This window comes from Geotrypetes seraphini, chromosome 1 (genome assembly GCF_902459505.1).
Source record: "Geotrypetes seraphini chromosome 1, aGeoSer1.1, whole genome shotgun sequence".
NCBI lineage: Eukaryota > Metazoa > Chordata > Amphibia > Gymnophiona > Dermophiidae > Geotrypetes > Geotrypetes seraphini.
In genome coordinates, this window is record NC_047084.1 from 150,062,568 (window position 1) to 150,080,546 (window position 17,979).

Sequence of the window (17,979 nt, forward strand, 5' to 3'; positions counted from 1 at the left end):
TCTTGCTTGATTTGCCTGAGGACTCTCCTGTCATCCAGTCTCTTGGAATGTTAAGTCTCACACTGAGTCGCAACTGTGCATGAATCATCTTGAGACATGTCACAACATGCACAAACTTGTTTCAACGCGCTACTTTCTTTCATACTCAGGTAGATAAATTATTGAACACCCCTAATAGATAGCTTTGTTCACCACCTTGAGATTGCTTTCATAAAATACAAAAAATACCCTAAGATTTCAAGCATGCTTGGGATAGGTACAGGGCGCAAAGGAAGAGGCAGATGGCCCTTGGAAGGGGTTCCAAGTGTATACTTAGAAACCTCTGTGCACTTCTGCTTGGAACGGTAAGGGAAGATGACAAAGTCAACTGCACAGTGCAGTAGAATGGTAGTATGAAAAAGCAGTAGAACCATGCTATTCTCTCAGCTGTAACTGGAGAGAAGAGAAGGCTCTATAGCATGGGCTACAAGCTGGCTTGACTAACTCCCCAGCTAAGGCCATGTGATCTCCTAAAAGCGATCATGCTAGAACAGCTGACACATGAGAGAATGCCCTCGCTCACTGGTCTGTGGTATCGGCAAGGGAGATGAATGACAAGACCTAAGCAAGGACAGCTGGGCAGACTGGGTGAGCCAAATGGATTTTATCTACTAACATGTACTAATGTGTAATATAAAAGGTAAACCTGTGAGAGTCAGAAGAAGACCCTGTGCTAAGTAAAATGAGTGACAAATTGACATTTCAGCATTGAGACTATTTTGGGCCTGAAATCTATCATCCCGTTTGCATGCTATTCTTGTAAGGATACCAGAATTTTGCTGTTGGTTAATGAATTGGTATTTTTCTAGGTTAAAACAGATGATAGGTCAGATCAGTTTACCTCTCTCCTCCAGGAAAATAATTGACCAAATGTTTGATTTTTGCTTTTAAGGTTTTTAACAGACTCTCGTTCCCTCTTATAAGACCCGGTGCTTTGGCTGTCCTATCCCACATGTTGCTTAGCTTTCAGCATTCTCCAGAAGCGTTCCATTTGGTAAGCTATCATATATATTACAATGCTTTCACTTTTATTTTTTGTCCAAGGGGAAAATTACCTAGTACATTTGTCCTTTTTTATTTTAGATGTATTAATCCTGTAAAAGTATCAAAATGGTGTCTAAAAAAGTAGCAATCTTCATTAAGGAGTTGAACTGAAAGGTTAAAATTGAAGTATAATAAACTTCAAAAACCACTAGCAGGTACCAAAAGGTTCAAAATGCATTTCTCTTGTTCTAAGCTTTATTTAAAAATTTGAACAAAAGCTTTATTTGTACAAATTATAAGTTAGATTTTCCATTAGGAATTTTATTACAATAAAATTATTACAATTTTATTTTAATTAGGGCCGTACATCGATTATAATTTTTAATTGCATGATTAATCGCAATTAAAAAGCACTCCTTGTATAGTGCAATATAGAGATATTTCAATTACTAAACTAAAAATAAAATCATTTATCTTACCTTTGTTGTCTTGTGATTTTCTTTTCTCATTCCCTGACTCTGGTGGTGCCTCTTCCCTGTGCTCGCAGCACCCATCCAGCATCTCTCCCTCCTTCTTTCTCCTTCCCTCTCAACCACCCCTGGGTCCACCATCTCTTGCTATCTCCTTCCCAACTACCCCTGAGTCCATCATCTCTCCTTTTCTCTTCCCAACTGCCCTCGCCATCTCGCCTACTCCATCACCCCTGGGTCCGCCATCCCTCCCTTCCTCCTCCCCACCTCGCATTTCTGTTTAATGGAAGGTCAAACAAGGCAGCTCCAGGGGATCTCCTTAGCGTTCTTTCTCCATTGCTGGCTGCTGAACGGGAAACAGGAAGTTGCATCATAAAAGAGGTGGGCCATGACGGAGGAAGAATGCTTGAGAACTTCTGCACTGGAGATACCCTTAAATTTTAAAAGGTGAAGCGGGGTCGTTTGGACCGGGGAAGGGAACGACTTCCTTAGCACCTGGTCAGTGCTTGAGAATCACTGCCATGTTGGGGATGCCCTTTAATTTTAAAAGGTTATGCGGGGAGACTTTTGTACCGGGGGGGGGAGGAAGGGAAGGACTTCCCACCCACAGGATCCCCAGGAGCTGCCCTGCTCAACCTCCCCTCCAAGGCCTGCGTTAATCGTGTCTGTTTTTTTAATGCGAGTTAAACAATTAATTTAATCGCGTTATTAACCTGTTAATTGTTCAGCCCTAGTTTTTAATTTTTCCTATCTAAAAAAGGAGCATGTATTGCAGATTCTAATGCAACAGGAACATCATTTTTGAACATGTGGGTTCTGTATTTCTGATCGTGAGATCTGGCGTAGAGAGTATCATTTACATTTTCCATTCCACCTCCCATCACTCTGGGCTGTCCTCTAATTCCTCAGTTTTACTCTGTACTGTACATGTGAGATGGTAGGAGCCTGCCTGTCTATTCTGCTCATGTTTATTTTTATTTAATTTTGTTTTTTTGTTATCCGATTATGAGACTTTTCAGTGCTGCAGAAGCTCCCAGTCTCGGGACATCTCTGGCTGCTAGAGAACAGAGACTGAGGGTAGAAGTCTGTAGCCAAGAGGCAGCCTGCTTTACAGGAACAAACAAACCAAAACTGCAGATATGTACAACGATGTAGGCAAAATTTATTGTGACAACCAAAAAATATATCTAAAAAACTTTTTATCAAACAGGGGACCCAACACGGTCCATGTTTCAGACAACCTTCATAAGGGGTCCATGGTAGAAAAGGAAAGAAAAAAATGTCACAAAAAATTGCAGTAGAAAAAATTGCAGTAGAAAAACCGGATTGTATGTATCGCCGAGGGTCACCGAATATTGTGAGATTTTTCTACTGCAATTTTTTGTGACATTTTTTTCTTTCCTTTTCTACCATGGACCCCTGATGAAGGTTGTCCGAAACACGGACCGTGTTGGGTCCCCTGTTTGGTAAAAAGGTTTTTAGATATATTTTTGGGTTGTCACAATAAATTTTGCCTACATCATTGTACATATCTGCAATTTTGGTTTGTTTGTTCCTGGTTGGTTTTTTCACTGCAGACAAGGTTGGACCTCCCTTTTCCTTTGGTTCTGTTGCTTTGAGCCTGCTTTACAGAACATTTGCTTGGCCAGCCTGCACTAACAGTCCAAAAGCTCAGGGACTGTTTCCTTGGGAGCAAGGCTTGCTCCATGTTTTATCCGCAGAGAGCTTGAGTGCAGGTTGAGAGGCCCCATGGTGATTTTTCACCAGGATCAGTTGCTGACTGTTTCCTCCTCTGTCTGCATGTGAGAGTTCCGGTGTAGCTTTGAAGTCTCAGTCCAGCTGGGAGAACTGAAGAGCAGTCTGAAGAAACAAGCTATCCTGGTTTCCAGACTTGTCTGAGGCAGAGTTTCTTTGACTGCAGTTTCAATCCAAGCAGCTCCTGGTACCAGTGTGGCACAGTGAGTACAGGCAGAGCCTATGAGAAAAATTGGGGGGGGGGGATGTCTGCAAAAGTGAATTTTAAGAATTTCTGGGGCTGTGGACAGCCCCAGAAGTGCCATCTCTAAAATCCTATTCCCATGGACCATTTTTATCACTAAAATTGCTGCTATGGTAGCCATCTTGGATTTCCCAATTTTAAAATAAAAATATCTGCCTCAAAACACCTCAGTTTGGCTCAAAATTGGTCTAGATGGACTCCTCAGGCCAGGATATCCAGGATTCATGCCTGATTTGCCCTGGATGGCCGGCCAAGGACCGGCCGCGTGCCATGTGGGACATGATAGGGGGGGTGGGAATCACTGGCTTCACCACATCTTGTCCCTCTGGGGTTATAGGATACCAAGTGGCTTGAGTTTCAGGTCACAAATCTTGGCTGGAGCAGGGAAATGGTGAAGTGTAGCTGCGCATCTGATGTTAAACCCCAGAGTGGAGCACAAGAGCTCCTGCAAGATCCCCTTGGATGTCCTGGTCCATCTTTTGCTCTGGAATTTATTATTCAAATATATTTTATTGAGCTCAATAGAAAAAACAGAAATAGGCACACAATGCAGCAAAACAAGCTCAAGTTATATGAAATATCCTACAACCTAACCCCCCCAACAGTATCCCCAACCCCACCCCTGGTCCTCCTTCCAAATACAAGCCCAGTAGAAACTGTATTACAATAGAAAAGGGGGCAAATGCATACATAAATGGAAAACAGCAAGAGAAAAACCTTAACAATAAAGCAAGTGGCTACGAGCCACAGGTGTCGGGGTATTCCAAAAAGGTTCCCAAGTACGCTGAAAAGAGTGCCCTGGGAGAGAGGAAAAGTCCAACATATCTCGGCGTTCCCACATCAGAAGAGTAATCATGTGGCATCGCCATAGAGAGTAGTCCGGAGCATCCTGGTCAAGCCATTTAAGAAGGATACATTTCAAGGCAAGAAGAACTGTCCACTTGAAAAAGGCAGCAGCCCCCTTGATACGGGGGGAATAGTGGGGAACAGCTCCAAATAAAACTAAGGGGGATCGGCGAATAGTAATAGTCCAAATGCACTCCACAAAGCGAAAAATTGCATCCCAGAAAGAAGTAATAGTGGGGCAAGTCCAAAACGTGTGTCCCAAACATGCCTTGGGGGTCTGACATCGCGGGCAGGAAGCTGACTCCCGGAACCCGGAGAGGTAAGCCCTTTTAGGAGAAATGTACAAGCGAAGGACAAGCTTATAATGTTGTTCCCAAAAAGTAGTATATTTACAATAGGTAGGCAACCTCCGAACAGCTTGCAAAATCACTTCTTCAGATAGGTCTATAGCAAGATCACGTGCCCTTGCATCCCTCAATCTAGAATGGTCAAACAAGGGGGACTCATCCTTCAAATGACGATGGTGAAATTTAAGAAGAACAGGGAGTTGGGAATCAATAGTAAAGGCCGTAGACAGAAACTCCTGACAAGGAGCCGTAAGGGAACCAGAGGGTAAAGAATTAAGGTAATGTTGAATTTACATATATGCAAAATAATCAGTGGGCGGTCGATCAAATTCTTCCTGTAACTGAAGGAAAGATTTAATTCTCCCATCATCATCCACTAATTGAAACACATAATGAATGCCCCTTGTTTCTCATATAGCAAAACTCAATCCATCAACCCCAGGAGGGAAATTACTATTGAAGCGAGTAGGCAGAAAAGGAGTAATAGTAAGAACATAAGAATTGCCGCTGCTGGGTCAGACCAGTGGTCCATCGCGCCCAGCAGTCCGCTCATGCGGCGGCCCCCAGGTCGAAGACCTGTGCTCTAACCGAGACAAGCCCTACCTGCGTTCGTTCTGGTTCAGCAAGAACTTGTCCAACCTTGTCTTGAATCCCTGGAGCGTGTTTTCCCTTATAACAGACACCGGGAGAGCATTTCAGTTCTCTACCACTCTCTGGGTGAAGAAGAACTTCCTTACGTTTGTACGGAATCTGTCCCCTTTTAACTTCAGAGAGTACCCTCTCGTTCTCTCTACCTTGGAGAGGGTGAATAACCTGTCTTTATCCACTAAGTCTATTCCCTTCATTATCTTGAATGTTTCGATCAGGTCTCCTCTCAATCTCCTTTTTCAAGGAAGAACAGGCCCAGCTTCTCTAATCTCTCACTGTACGTCAACTCGCCCAACCCCTTAACCATTTTAGTCGCTCTTCTCTGGACCCTTTCGAGTAGTACCATGTCCTTCTTCATGTATGGCGACCAGTGCTAGACGCAGTATTCCAGGTGGGGGCGTACTATAGCCCGGTACAGCGGCTTGATAACCCTCTCTGATCTGTTCGTGATCCCCTTCTTAATCATTCCTAGCATTCTGTTTCCCTTTTCACTACCCAGTGCCAAACCTTTTGCAAAGAGCGATGAAGCACCTTACTAGTGAGAGGCTCAGGAGAAGTAGAGGGAACAGAATGAAGATATGCACTAAAGTGAAGAGTCCGGAAACAGGAAAGTTCTAGAGAGGTATTGGTGAAAGCAGAGGAACCCTGAAAAAAATCATTAAGATGACGCATGCCGCAACTAACAGTCAAATAGCGAATATTTAGCAAACCCAAGCCACCCTTGTACCACGGTGTTGCCGCCAACCCATAAGGCAGTCTGGCCCTCTTGCCCACCCAAGAAACCGCTGAACCAAGCGACCCAAATGGCGCTCATCTCAGGAAGTCAAGTAAAGAGGAAGCACCTGAAAGACATATAGCCAACGGGATAATAAGCATGTTATATAAATGTACGTGGCCGTGGAGTGAAAAAGATAGAGCTGCAGTTTAGTCTGAAGGGCCTGAAACAACGGCTCCACGTTCAAAGAGTACAAGCGAGATAAGTCAAACAGACTAAGTATCCCTAAATATTTCAATGAGGAGTCCTCCCATCTCAGAGGAAAGGCATCTCTCCATGCCGTACATATCTCGCGATGAGAAGGTAAAGCGGTCGACTTATCTAAGTTGAGAGAGAGGCCAGAGTAGAATCCAAATTCAGAAATGAGGTTTAACGCTGTAGGGAGAGAGTCCTCAGGCCTAGTGAGAATAAGAAACATGTCGTCAGCGAAGGCCAAAGTCTTCAATTCAATCCCGGCGACCGTAAGGCCCCGCACCTCCCCAAACCCACGAAGAGTACAGAATAAAGGTTCCAAAGATAAAAGAAAGAGCAAGGGCGAGAGGGGGCATCTCTGCCTAATACCCCGAAGAATAGGAAAGGAATCTGTTCGCGTCCTGTTAACCAACAAGGAGGCCCTCTGATTAGAGTATAGAGAACGCACTGCATTTAGATAGAAGCCACCCAGCCCAACATGTTCAAGGATGCGAAACAAAAAGGACCAGTGGATACTATCAAAGGCCTTAGAGGCATCTAAATTGGCAAACACAGCTGGAATATTATGATATTGACAGTGAGGCTAGAGCAAAGAGGACATTACAAACAGATTGACGGCCATGAACAAATCCCACTTGGTCCCCACGAATAAGCGAGGGAAAGTACGGAGCAAGACGATCAGCCAGCATACGAGAAAGAAGCTTGATCAGCTAGCATACGAGAAAGAAGCTTAAGATCCACGTTGATCAAAGAAATAGGACGATAAGAGCCGGGGTCATCAGCCTCTTTGCCAGGTTTCAACAATAAAGTAATAAGTGCCTCATTAGCATAGCGAGGAAAGGAGCCTCGGGCAATAGCTGTGTTGAAGTAAGCCAATAAAGGGCCACAGAGACGAGGGGAAAGAATGCAATAAAATTTGTCAGAAAAACCATCGGGGCCCAGAGCCTTACCAGATCGGAGAGCTTTAATAGCAGATTCTAGTTCAACCGTTCGGAAGGGACTATTAAGAGAAGACATGACGTCTTCTGGGAGACGGTGGAGTCCCGAGGACTGAACATAGTCTGCTAGCAATTCCGGAGACGCATCCTCAGGAGCATCATACAACTGTTGAAAGAAATCAAATAGGACCCCAGAAACGTCAGACGTACGTGTCACCCTGCCCCCATTCGGGTTTCGAAGAGTCAAAATTGGTTTCCTACTAGGATCAGTGTTTACTAAGCATGCCATAAGGCGCCCTGGTTTATTACCAAAATGATGAAAGCGATGTTTATGATAGGCAGCCCATTTCTGAAAACGCGAGTGAAGAAGAGAGTTAAGAGCCTCCTGAGTAGACAAATAACGTTCCCGAGTTTCCCTCGATGGAGCTGAGTGGCAGGATCGCTTGACAGTTCACAAGGGCCCGTTCCAAAGCGACAATCCCTCTAGAAATACCTTTGTTTAGCAAGCTCAAAAAAGAAATAATATGACCCCGAAGCACTGTTTTAGCAGCTTCCCAGAACAAAACAGGATCATCCATATGAGCAGCAATATTAGTGGAATAGTCATCCCATTGGGTCTGCAAAAAGGTTTGGAATTCCACGTCTTGTGAAAGATAAAACGGAAAGTGCCAAGAAGGCGAGCGAAGATAGGCGATGTCCAAATAGATGTCTACCCAGATAGGTGTGTGGTCTGAAATACTTAAAGGGCCAATTGCCACTGATGTGACTGAAGGAAACAACGCCGGGGACATAAAAATATGATCAATCAGAGACCAAGTGTTATGAGCCTGAGAAAGGTGAGTATTGTCACGAACCTCAGGATGAAGAAGATGCCAAGGATTTACCACCGAAATAGTATCACAAAAATCAGAAAGAAGGCGCCCTCTGGGATCCAAGACCAGATTAAAATCTCCTAAAAGAAGAAGGGGGTCCCCCAAATAGCGAGAGCAAAGCTGAATTAACTTCTGCAGAAAAGTAGATTCAGACGAATTGGGGCCATAGACCACCAACAGAAGATAGTGCTTGTCACCCAATGTCAGATGTAAAAGAAGATATCAACCATCAGCTGTTTTATCAAGGATCTGAACTCCAAGTGGGGGGAAGACTTGCGGACTAACACAGCGATACCACCATGACGACCCGAAGAAGAAGCATAATAGACCTCTCCCACCCAAGAACAGCGCAGTTTGAGATATTCTGCGTCCGTTAAACAAGCCTCTTGTAAACAGGCACTGTCCGAATGATATCGCTGCAATGCTGCTAAAATTTTTGACCTCTTGACCAGCGAGGTAATGCCCCCCACATTCCAGGATGTGAATCTAAAAGTTAGAAAGTCAGAAGAAAGAAAGTCAGGTGAGAAAGTCAGAAGAAAGAAGAGAAAAATAGTACAGATGAAGATAAAAGGACAACCCCAGGAGCCCAGCCATCCCCCAAGGCAGTATCATCTTACATAGTGTAGACCCCTGTAAACAGAACAAGTACAATACAAGCTCCTAAAAAAACCTAATAAGAACTGAAGGAGGACCGCCCACCCTCCCAGCCAACAGCCCAGCCCACAAACCCAACCCTCACCCCCCAAACCTCCCTTCCCCCCCCAACCCCCCCAACTCCTGTCCAAAACCAGCCCCCCCAGATATCCCACACAAGAACTCACCCCGTCCACAAAGGCAGAGTGAGGGAGACACACTACAATGTAAACAGGGCCCCAGGCCTCCCCCCCACCCGACTAAAGGAAACATGCAAAATAAGCGGATAGGGTACCAGTAAGTCCCAAGATCTACAAGGACCAAAAACACCACCCACCCAACCTGATGAAACGAGATTCCCAAGAAACGAACACATAATAAAAGGCCCCACAACAACAATCACAGCAAAAGAAACCCCCAACCCAAGACAGTCTTCAAATACAAAGTCAAAGGCGGGCAACCCAAAAGTGGGGTCCCCGCCAAAAAGAAAATACCCCACTCAATTCCACATACTTCTGAAAGATAAGGATCGAAGATAGAAAAAAAAATTAGAAATCTGTTAAACCAAAAGAGGACGATCCTCAGATGGGGCCCCAGCTCAGGCCCATGAGCAGGGCAATACAGAGAGGGCCTAGGTACAAAAAGACTCCGTATACACTCCTCAATGAAAAAGCAAAGAAAGAAACACTCTCCAACCGCACCACACACTCCACACCTAATGTATCATCATTATCACTCAACCCCTCTGAAACCGCACACCAGCCAAACAAGCACTCCCACTCTATCACCCAAACATAATAACATTTCCGATACAAGCCTCACGCAAAACCTACAATCCCCAGTACCCAAAAGACAATCCTCAGCCCAAAGGGGAAATGAACCCCCTAGCAGAGTATCAGAGAAACATCAAATAACCCCAGCAACACAACAGTTAAGGTCAAAGATGCAGTCGCGGTGCTCGATTCAGCAGATAAAGAATCCATGTAGGCCTGAGCTGACTCCACCCAATCGTAGGTCTTCCACCCAGCGCCCGTCCAGATCCTCAGTAGCGCCAGGTACAGCAGCATAAAGCGATGTTTACGGGCGTAGAGTGCGAAGCACAAGGGAGAGAAAAGCCGTCGGCACTCCTGAAGAGATGGAGAATAATCCTGGAAGAGTCGAATGGGTCCCCCTTCGAAGGTTAAAGTATTCCGCCGCTGCTTGTACTGGCGCATCAATTCCGCTTTATGAGCATAGTGATGAATTTTCAAGATAACCACTCGAGCCCGTGTGCAGTCATCGTGCTGTCTTCCGATGCGGTGTGCTCGCTCTAATGCCAATGGGCCCATACCCTCGAGCAAGGGGAATTCCTTGCGCAGCCAGGATTCCAACCGAGATAGAACCCCTGAGTCAGACACCGTTTCTGGGAGACCCACTAACTTTAACTTATCCCTCCGGGAGCAATTCTCGATATCATCCAATTTTTCCGCCTGGCGTTTCACCTGCTCCCGGAGCATAATCAGGTCCGCAGAAAAGGAAGCATGGGCTTCTTCAACCGTTGAGACCAGATTTTCCAGGTCTCCAATGCGCCTCGTGGTATCTGCTAGCAGGGTCTCCAGAACAGTGAGCTGCCCTGAGAACTGCTCAAAATGCACATCCACCACCGAAGCAGAGAGAGTTTCAATATGTTTGGCAGTAAGTTGAAGCGCGGGGCCCGAGTCCACGGTCGCCATTTTGGGGTCAGGTTTAGCGGGGCGCATGGTCTTCTCTTTTTCAGACCTGGTAGCTCTCCCACTCATCGTCATCGGGCTAAGGTGTTGGACAAACCTGTCCATACACCGCCCCTACCGCAAGCGGCTCGAAGCAGCAAAGATGAAGCAGTAAATGGGCGAGAAAGGACCTGGGGCCCAGGAGCACGAGTCAGGCATGTCCATCTCGGCTCAACACATCACGTGGCCCCCTGCTCTGGAATTTATTAGTATGATGTATGAAGCGTACTTGAATTACAGTGGTCACAGTGATTCCTCAGAGGTCACGACGGTAGTAGCGCTGGGGTCCCCCCCTTTTGTGTACAGTTTCCCCACAGCAGAGCCATGTTCAAAATATGGGAGTTTAGTCGGCAAAACACTGGGATGAAGAAAATTCTGTATCTGTGCCTTTACTTTCCCAGTCTAGATCCCTGCAGGAGATTCTGCATTGTGCAAGGTAGGGCCAGAGCTCAACCAGGTGGCAGCCCTGGACCTTAGAGAGGATCAGATGGTGTGCAGGCTGTTTAAGCCCACAGCACTTCTGGAGATAATTACTGAGTCTCTCCAGGAATTAAAGATAGAGCCTCCTCAGACAGTTACTGCTCTGCACTAAGGCTTAGACCAGTTGCATAACTGGGGAGATTGGTACCTGGGGTAGTGGTGCCTGGCATTGCTGTGCCATGTACCCTCCCCCCCCTCGTACTTGCTAGCCACTTCAGTGCCCCATGCCACTCATGTATCTCTTGAAATGTTTGCCGACATGAGCCTCATCTTCCACTTGTTTTTTTCACCTTCTTCTGCTCCCTTCTGATCTCGTATCCAGGAAGTGACATCAGAAGGGAGCCGAGGCCAGCGCAAGCATAAGATTCAAGATGATTATCCCACAGGCGAACATTTCAAGAGGTATGTCTGGTAGAGGAGAGAGGTGCTGGAATCCCCGCAAAAATGGCGCCTGGGGCGGTCTGCCCCACCCTCTCCCCTTACTATGCTACTGGCTCAGACCACATGCTTTCCCTCCCATTTGGACATTACTATAAACATAGAAATTATGACCGCAAATAAAGGCTGAATGGCCCACCCAGCCTACCTATCTACAGCATCCACTATCTCCTATCCCTAAGAGATCCCACATGCCTGTTCCATGCTATCTTGAATTCAGATACAGTCATCTTCTCTACCGGGAGACTATTCTATGCATCTACCACTCTTTTTGTAAAGAAGTATTTCATTAGATTGCTCCTAAGCGTGCCATCACTTTAACACTTAACTTCATCCTATACCCTCTCCTGGAGTTTTCCTTCATTTGATAAAGACTCACCTCCTATACATTAACACCATGGCGATATTTAAACATCTCTTTCATATCCCCTCTCTCCGCGTATACCGTTCATATTAAGGTCTCTAAATCTGTCCCCTTAAGATTTATCACAAAGATCACTAATCAATTTTGTAGCAGCCCTCTAGACCAACTCCATCCTATTTATATCTTTTTGAAGGTGCAGTCTCCAAAATTGTACACAATATTCCAAATGGGGCCTTACCAGAAACTTATACAACGGTATTATCACCTCCGTTTTCCTACTGGCCGTTCTTCTCCTTATACTCCTAAGTATCTTCCTGGCTTTGACTGTCACCTTTTCTATCTATTTTGCCACCTTGAAACCATTAGACACGATCGCCCCCAACTTCTGCTCTTCTTCCGTGCACAGAAGTGCTTCGCCTCCTATACCATTCTTCTGGATTTTTACAGCCCAAGTGCATGATCCTGCATTTTTTAGCATTAAATCTTAGTTGCCAATTACCAGACCATTCTTCAAGCTTCGCCAGATCCCACCCCATGTCATCTACACCCTCCAGGGTGTCTACCCTATTACAGAGCTTGGTATCAGACAACAAAACAAACTTTGCCAGACAGTCTTTCCCCTATACCACTCATAAAGATGTTGAATAGAGCCAGCTCAAGGACAAATCCTTGCAGCCCTCCACTAACAACATCCTTTTCCTCAGAGCAAACTCTATTTACCACTACCCTCTGTCTCCTTCCACTTAACCAGCTTTTAATCCATTTTAAAGCCCATACTGCATGCATTTAGTGTATTTATCAATCGCCTATGCAGCACCGTGTCAAAAGCTTTGCTAAAGTCTAAGTACACTACATCTAGCGCCCCTCCCACATCCAACTGTTTAGTCATCCAGTCAAAGAAATCAATCAGATTTATCTGACAAGACCTGCCTCTTGTAAAATCATGCTGCCTCGAGTCCTGCAGTCCATTTGATTCTAGAAATCTCACTATCCTTCACTTAAGAAGTGATTCCATTAGTTTACTGGCAACCTTCTCCTTACATCTACTCTTCTCCATTCTTCCAGGATCACACCAGACTCTAAGGAAGCATTGAAAAGATGAGAAAACATGGCTGCCAGAACCTCTCTAGGTTCCTTCAGTTCCCTTGGATGTATCCTTTGTTTATTAATTTAGTTAGCTCTTCACAAACACCGTATTCTGAGAATCTTTCCTGGTCTACTACACATCCATTCCCATTTGTGTTTGTTTTCTGCAGTCCTACCCCTGGTCTTTCATCTGTGAACACAGAACAAAAATAATTGCTAAGCAGTTCAGCCTTATCCTTATCAGTTTCTGCACCTTTGAGCCTCACTATGCCATTTTGACACGTCATCTATCACTTACAGATCTAGAACAAATTTGTCCCCCAATATCGGCTATCTTTTCTTCCATTTGCATCTTTGCTTTTCTGACAGCTTTTCCCACTTCTTGTAGCTTTTCCACATATTTTTTATCTGTCTTCTTTCTGTGACATCTTGTAATTTATGAAAGCTAACTTTTTTTCTCTCACCTTTTCAGCTACTACATTTGAGAAACAAAGAGGCCTTCTTTTCCTTTCACTTTTATGTACTTTCATAACAAAAAGGTTTGTTGTCTTTAGAATAGCTCCTTTCAGTTTCACCCACTGATTTTCTACTTCATTCAGCTGTTTCAGTGGGTGGAGCTCCATCTGTTGGCTCCCTTGGCTGCACATGTAGTGGGAGTGGACAGTGTGCAAGCAAATTATTTTAGCCGACAAACTCTAGATCCCAGAGAGTGGACCCTATACTGGAAGGCGTTCAATTGCATTGTGAGTCGTTAGGAGAACCTGATGTTTGATGACATCATCAGCCAACAAGAAAGTGGCATGTTTTTTTCAGTCGAAGATACGAGCCAGGAAGCAATGGCTCAGACGCCCTGGTGTAGCTGTGGCTACAGGCAAGGCTTCTGAATGTGTTCCTTCCGTGGCCCATGATAGACAGAGTTTTGCATAGAATGTCACACCTGGGACTGATAGTTCTTGTTGCACTTGTCTGACTGAGGCATCCATGGTATATAGATCTGGTTCATCTAAAGAGGGATCAGAGTGTCAGGCTGCCCTGTCACCCCAGGGTTACTCTTGCAGGGCCCAATTGCCCTGGCAGATCCAGAGTGCTTTGTTCTTACAGCATAGCTCTTGAGTGCACAGCCCTAGTGCACAAAGGTTATTCAGAAAAGGTTATTGCCTCTTTCCTAAGGTCCAAGAAGCAGACAACTTTGGCCGCCTATGTGAAGGTCTGCAAGTGCTTCCAGGGCTGGTGTGCAGAAAAGAGTAAAGATATGGTCTTGGCTCAGATTCCTTTGGTTCTAGCATTCCTTCAAGAGAGTCTTGAAAATGCCTGGTGGTTGGCTCCCTCAAAGTACAGATAGCGGGTCTGTTCTGCTTCAGGCCCCAGACTAATAGAAAGTCATTGGCCTTTCATCTAGATGTGTCGAGATTTTTAGAGGGAGCATTACATCTGTATCCTCCAGTACGTCAACCATTTCCAACATGGAATCTTGATCTTCTCTGGTCTTTCTCTAGAGCTCTGTAAGCCTTTAGAGAGAGCTTCAGTGATGGACCTGACTGTTAAAACAGGGTTTTTAGTGGCAGTCATGTCAGCACAGCGGGTGTCTGAACTGCAGGCTTTATCCTGCAGAGAACCTTTTCTCAGAGTTTCAGACACCGGGGTATCACTGCATATAGCCTCTTCTTTCTTACCGAAAGTAGTATCAAGTTTTCACTTCGGCCAGGAAGTGCGGTTGCCCGCCTTAACTCCCTAGGGGTCCAAGAAGGGTGACAAAGTTCTGAAATTGCTGGATGTTTGTAGAGTGTTGCTTCATTATCTGGAAGTGACAAATGATTTTCAACTGTTGGATCATCTCTTTGTGCTGGTGGGTATTAACCGCTGAGGCCGGCATCAAAAGCGACCATGTCTAGATGGATTTGCATGGCCATTTCTTCAGCTTATATCGGAAACGGAAAGTGACCTCCGGTATCCTTAAAGGTACATTCCACCAGGAGTTGTAGCATCTTCCTGGGTGGAATCTAGAGCTGTTTCACCTGAAGAAATTTGTGTAGCGGCCATATGGTCCTCCCTCCATACTTACATACAGAGTTTTATAGGGTTGATGTAGCAGCCAAATTGGATACTGCATTCGGATCTTCGGTACTTTCAGCAGGCTCATCTGTCCTACCCCAGATGCTGGGAACTGCTTTGGCATGTCCCACGTGTTCCAAGAATGATGTGCCTATTGCACTTGAAAGGAAGATTAGGCACATTAGAGAAGTGGCCTAGTGGTTAGGGCTGCAGCCTCAGCATCCTGCGGTTACAGGTTCAAGCCCAACACTGTTCCTTGTGACCCTGGGCACAACACTCCATTGTCCCAGGTATGTTAGATTGTGAGCCTACTGGGACAGATAGGGAGAAATACTTGAGTAACTTAAGGCTATAAGCGGTGTATAAATAAACAAATGAATAGGCAAGTCATTCTTGAAGTCCACCCTGTTTGCTGTCTTAGACATATCTATTATATAATATCTTGTTTCTTTCCCTTGTCCAGCAAAGTCAAGGACAGGGGAGGCCACTTATTCTTTGAAGAGTCCAAGGGGTTTCTTTCAGAACTCCAACACTGTTAGTGCAGGTTGAACCCAGGTAGGTGGCTTGTTCGTTCCACCTCATTATATGTTATACAGGATTCATGTTTATTTTGTGCTAAATATGAGCAGAACAAGACTTTTTTTTTGGGAGGGGGGGAATTCCCACACCCCTCCCTGTTATGTTTCATCTCTAGGGCTGACCATCTGCTTTGATATGAACTAAGGAATTAGAGGACAGCACAGAGTGAAGGGAGGTGGAGCAGAAAAATGTAAATGAGGTTCTCTACACCAGATCTCGCGATCAGATACACACAGCCAACGTGTTCAAGAATAATGTGTCTATTTACTAGAAATAAGATTATCAAGGTAAGTACCTAATCTTCCCTTATCCCAGGACAAGCAGGCAGCATATTCTCACATATGGGTGACGTCATCTACGGAGCCCCAGCGCGGACAGCTTTTCAAGCAAACTTGATTGAAGTTTCAAGCTTGCTATGCTGCACCACGCATGTGCATGCCTTCCTGCCCACTAGAGGGCGCATCCTCACCTCGTGGTCCTCAGTTCTGTTTTTTCCGCGGAGCCAGAAGCCCTGTGGAATTTGTGCTCCGTGCCTTTTGCCTTCTGACACCACGGCTGGGTTTGTTTTCTCGGTCGCTGTGCTTTATTTATTATTTTTATTCTTTCGTGTTTCGATTTCGTCAAAAAAAAAAAAAAAAGTTTTTTGTTCCGGCTCCGGGGGCTCCCGGTAGCCACGGCCGCGGGACCTCGCTTGTTCCCGGCCGTTTTTCGTGTTCATGTCCCGTCCTTTGACGGGCTTTAAAAAGTGCACCCGGTGCGATCGGCTGCTTTCCATCACCGATCCACACCGGTGGTGCCTCGTTTGCCTGGGTGCGGATCACCCGACTGATTCCTGCACTCGGTGACTTTTCAGCCCCGAGCACTCCGCTGCCGGCGTGCCCGCATGGCGGAGCTCTTCAGTGTTGACCCCGCGGCGGGGAAGGCCTCGACGTCGGCCTCGGCCTCAGCCCCGGCTTAGACCTCGGCCTCGACTCCCTCGACCTCGCCGCGGAGGCCTTCTTCGTCGAAGCCTGCGTCCTCGACCCCGAAGTCATCTGTGGGTAAGTCCTCACTTCCTTCTTCTGTTCCAGGGTCCTCGAAGAAGCCATCCTCGGGCTCCACGACGGGGGCGGGGGGGTCGTCCTCAGCCCCGCCCCGGGCGTCGAAGTCGGGTGCTCCACGGGAATACTCCTTGCCGAGGTCGCCCTCTAGAGAGCACCCGCCGTCTTCGGACATGCCATCTATGATGGCTATCCCTGTCTTCCAGGACATGCTCCGAGCGCTTATTGCCTCTGAGCTGTCCTGCGCCATGGCCCACCTGCAGTCGTCCTCGACCGTAACCTCGGCTCCGACTTCGGCCCCGGTGGAGGTCCCGGCCTCGACCCTGGCGGTGGACCAGCCTGTGCAGAGTGTACGACCTCGGGACAAGGTGCGCCGGGTTCGCAGGATTTCCTCCTCCTCCTCGTCGAAGTCCTCCCGCGGGTCCTCGCCCTTGGGTCGGCCTCGGGCGAAGCACCGGTCCTGGAAGCCCAAGCGCCCTCGGGGGTCTCCGCGGAGGTGCAGTCGCTCCTCACCGATCCGGGAGGCGCAGCGACTGGGGGTGTCGGAACTCCGCCTTGATAATCCGAGGCTTCTCCGTTCCCCTGCATGGAAAGGATCCAGGGACTCTTCCCGAGGAGGAGGGGGCGGACCTCGGTGCCTCGTACCCCGGGGACTTCCCCGAGGGGCTCCTCGGGTCGTCGGAGATCTCCGACTCCGACGAAGTCCCTTGGTGCAGCTTCCTGGGGTTCGGAGTCTGGCACCGGGCGGGAACCCAGATACTCTCGGGAGGCTTCTCCGTCCTTCATGGCGGCAGGGGCCTCTCGCTCCTCTTCCCCACCCTCGAGGCCCTCTTCCTTCTCGAGGTTCGTGGTGGATATGGGGAAAGCCTTGGACCTCGACCTGTTTTCGGGGTCTCAATATACGAAGGACTTTTTGGAGGAGCAGGATTTGCCCTCTCCTCACCGGGAAGCTCCGCGTTTGCCTTTGCACAAGGTCCTCCATCAGACGTTCTTGCGCAATTTGGAGTCCCCGTATGCGGTCACGGCTGTCCCTTCGAAGATGGAATCGAAGTACCGCACGGTTCCCTGTAAGGGCTTTGAGAAGGCGCAATTGTCCCACCAATCTTTGCTGGTGGAATCCTCGCTGAAAAAATCTCAGCCTTCTCGCGTCTCTGCAGCGGTTCCGCCCGGGCGTGAGGGGCGGACGCTAGATAAGTTTGAGCGCCGCCTATACCACAATTCCATGATGGCCAACAGAGTGCTCAACTACGCTTTCGCCTTTTCTTCTTATCTGCGTCGCCTAGTCAAGTCTATGCCCCGTTATCACGGGGTTCTGCCTGACTCCCATAAGGGGGACTTTAGTGAGCTCATGGATACTTTGTCCCAGCTGCGTCTCTTCCTTTTTCATGCAGTCTACAACGCCTTTGAGTTGTCGTCCCGGGTCTCCGCCTTTGCCGTGGCCATGCGCCG

The 17,979-nt window shown here is 47.0% G+C and overlaps 1 protein-coding gene across 2 annotated transcripts in view; it reads left to right on the plus strand.

Annotated features, from left to right (window-relative positions):
• Window positions 1-17,979, plus strand: part of USP38 (ubiquitin specific peptidase 38) — a 167,866-nt gene that overhangs the window by 71,697 nt on the left and 78,190 nt on the right. For both annotated transcript variants that reach the window (XM_033939927.1, XM_033939922.1), the window contains one exon: window positions 932-1,033. In XM_033939927.1, coding sequence (XP_033795818.1) covers window positions 932-1,033 — 102 coding nt within the window. The remainder of the gene's footprint in view (window positions 1-931; window positions 1,034-17,979) is intronic.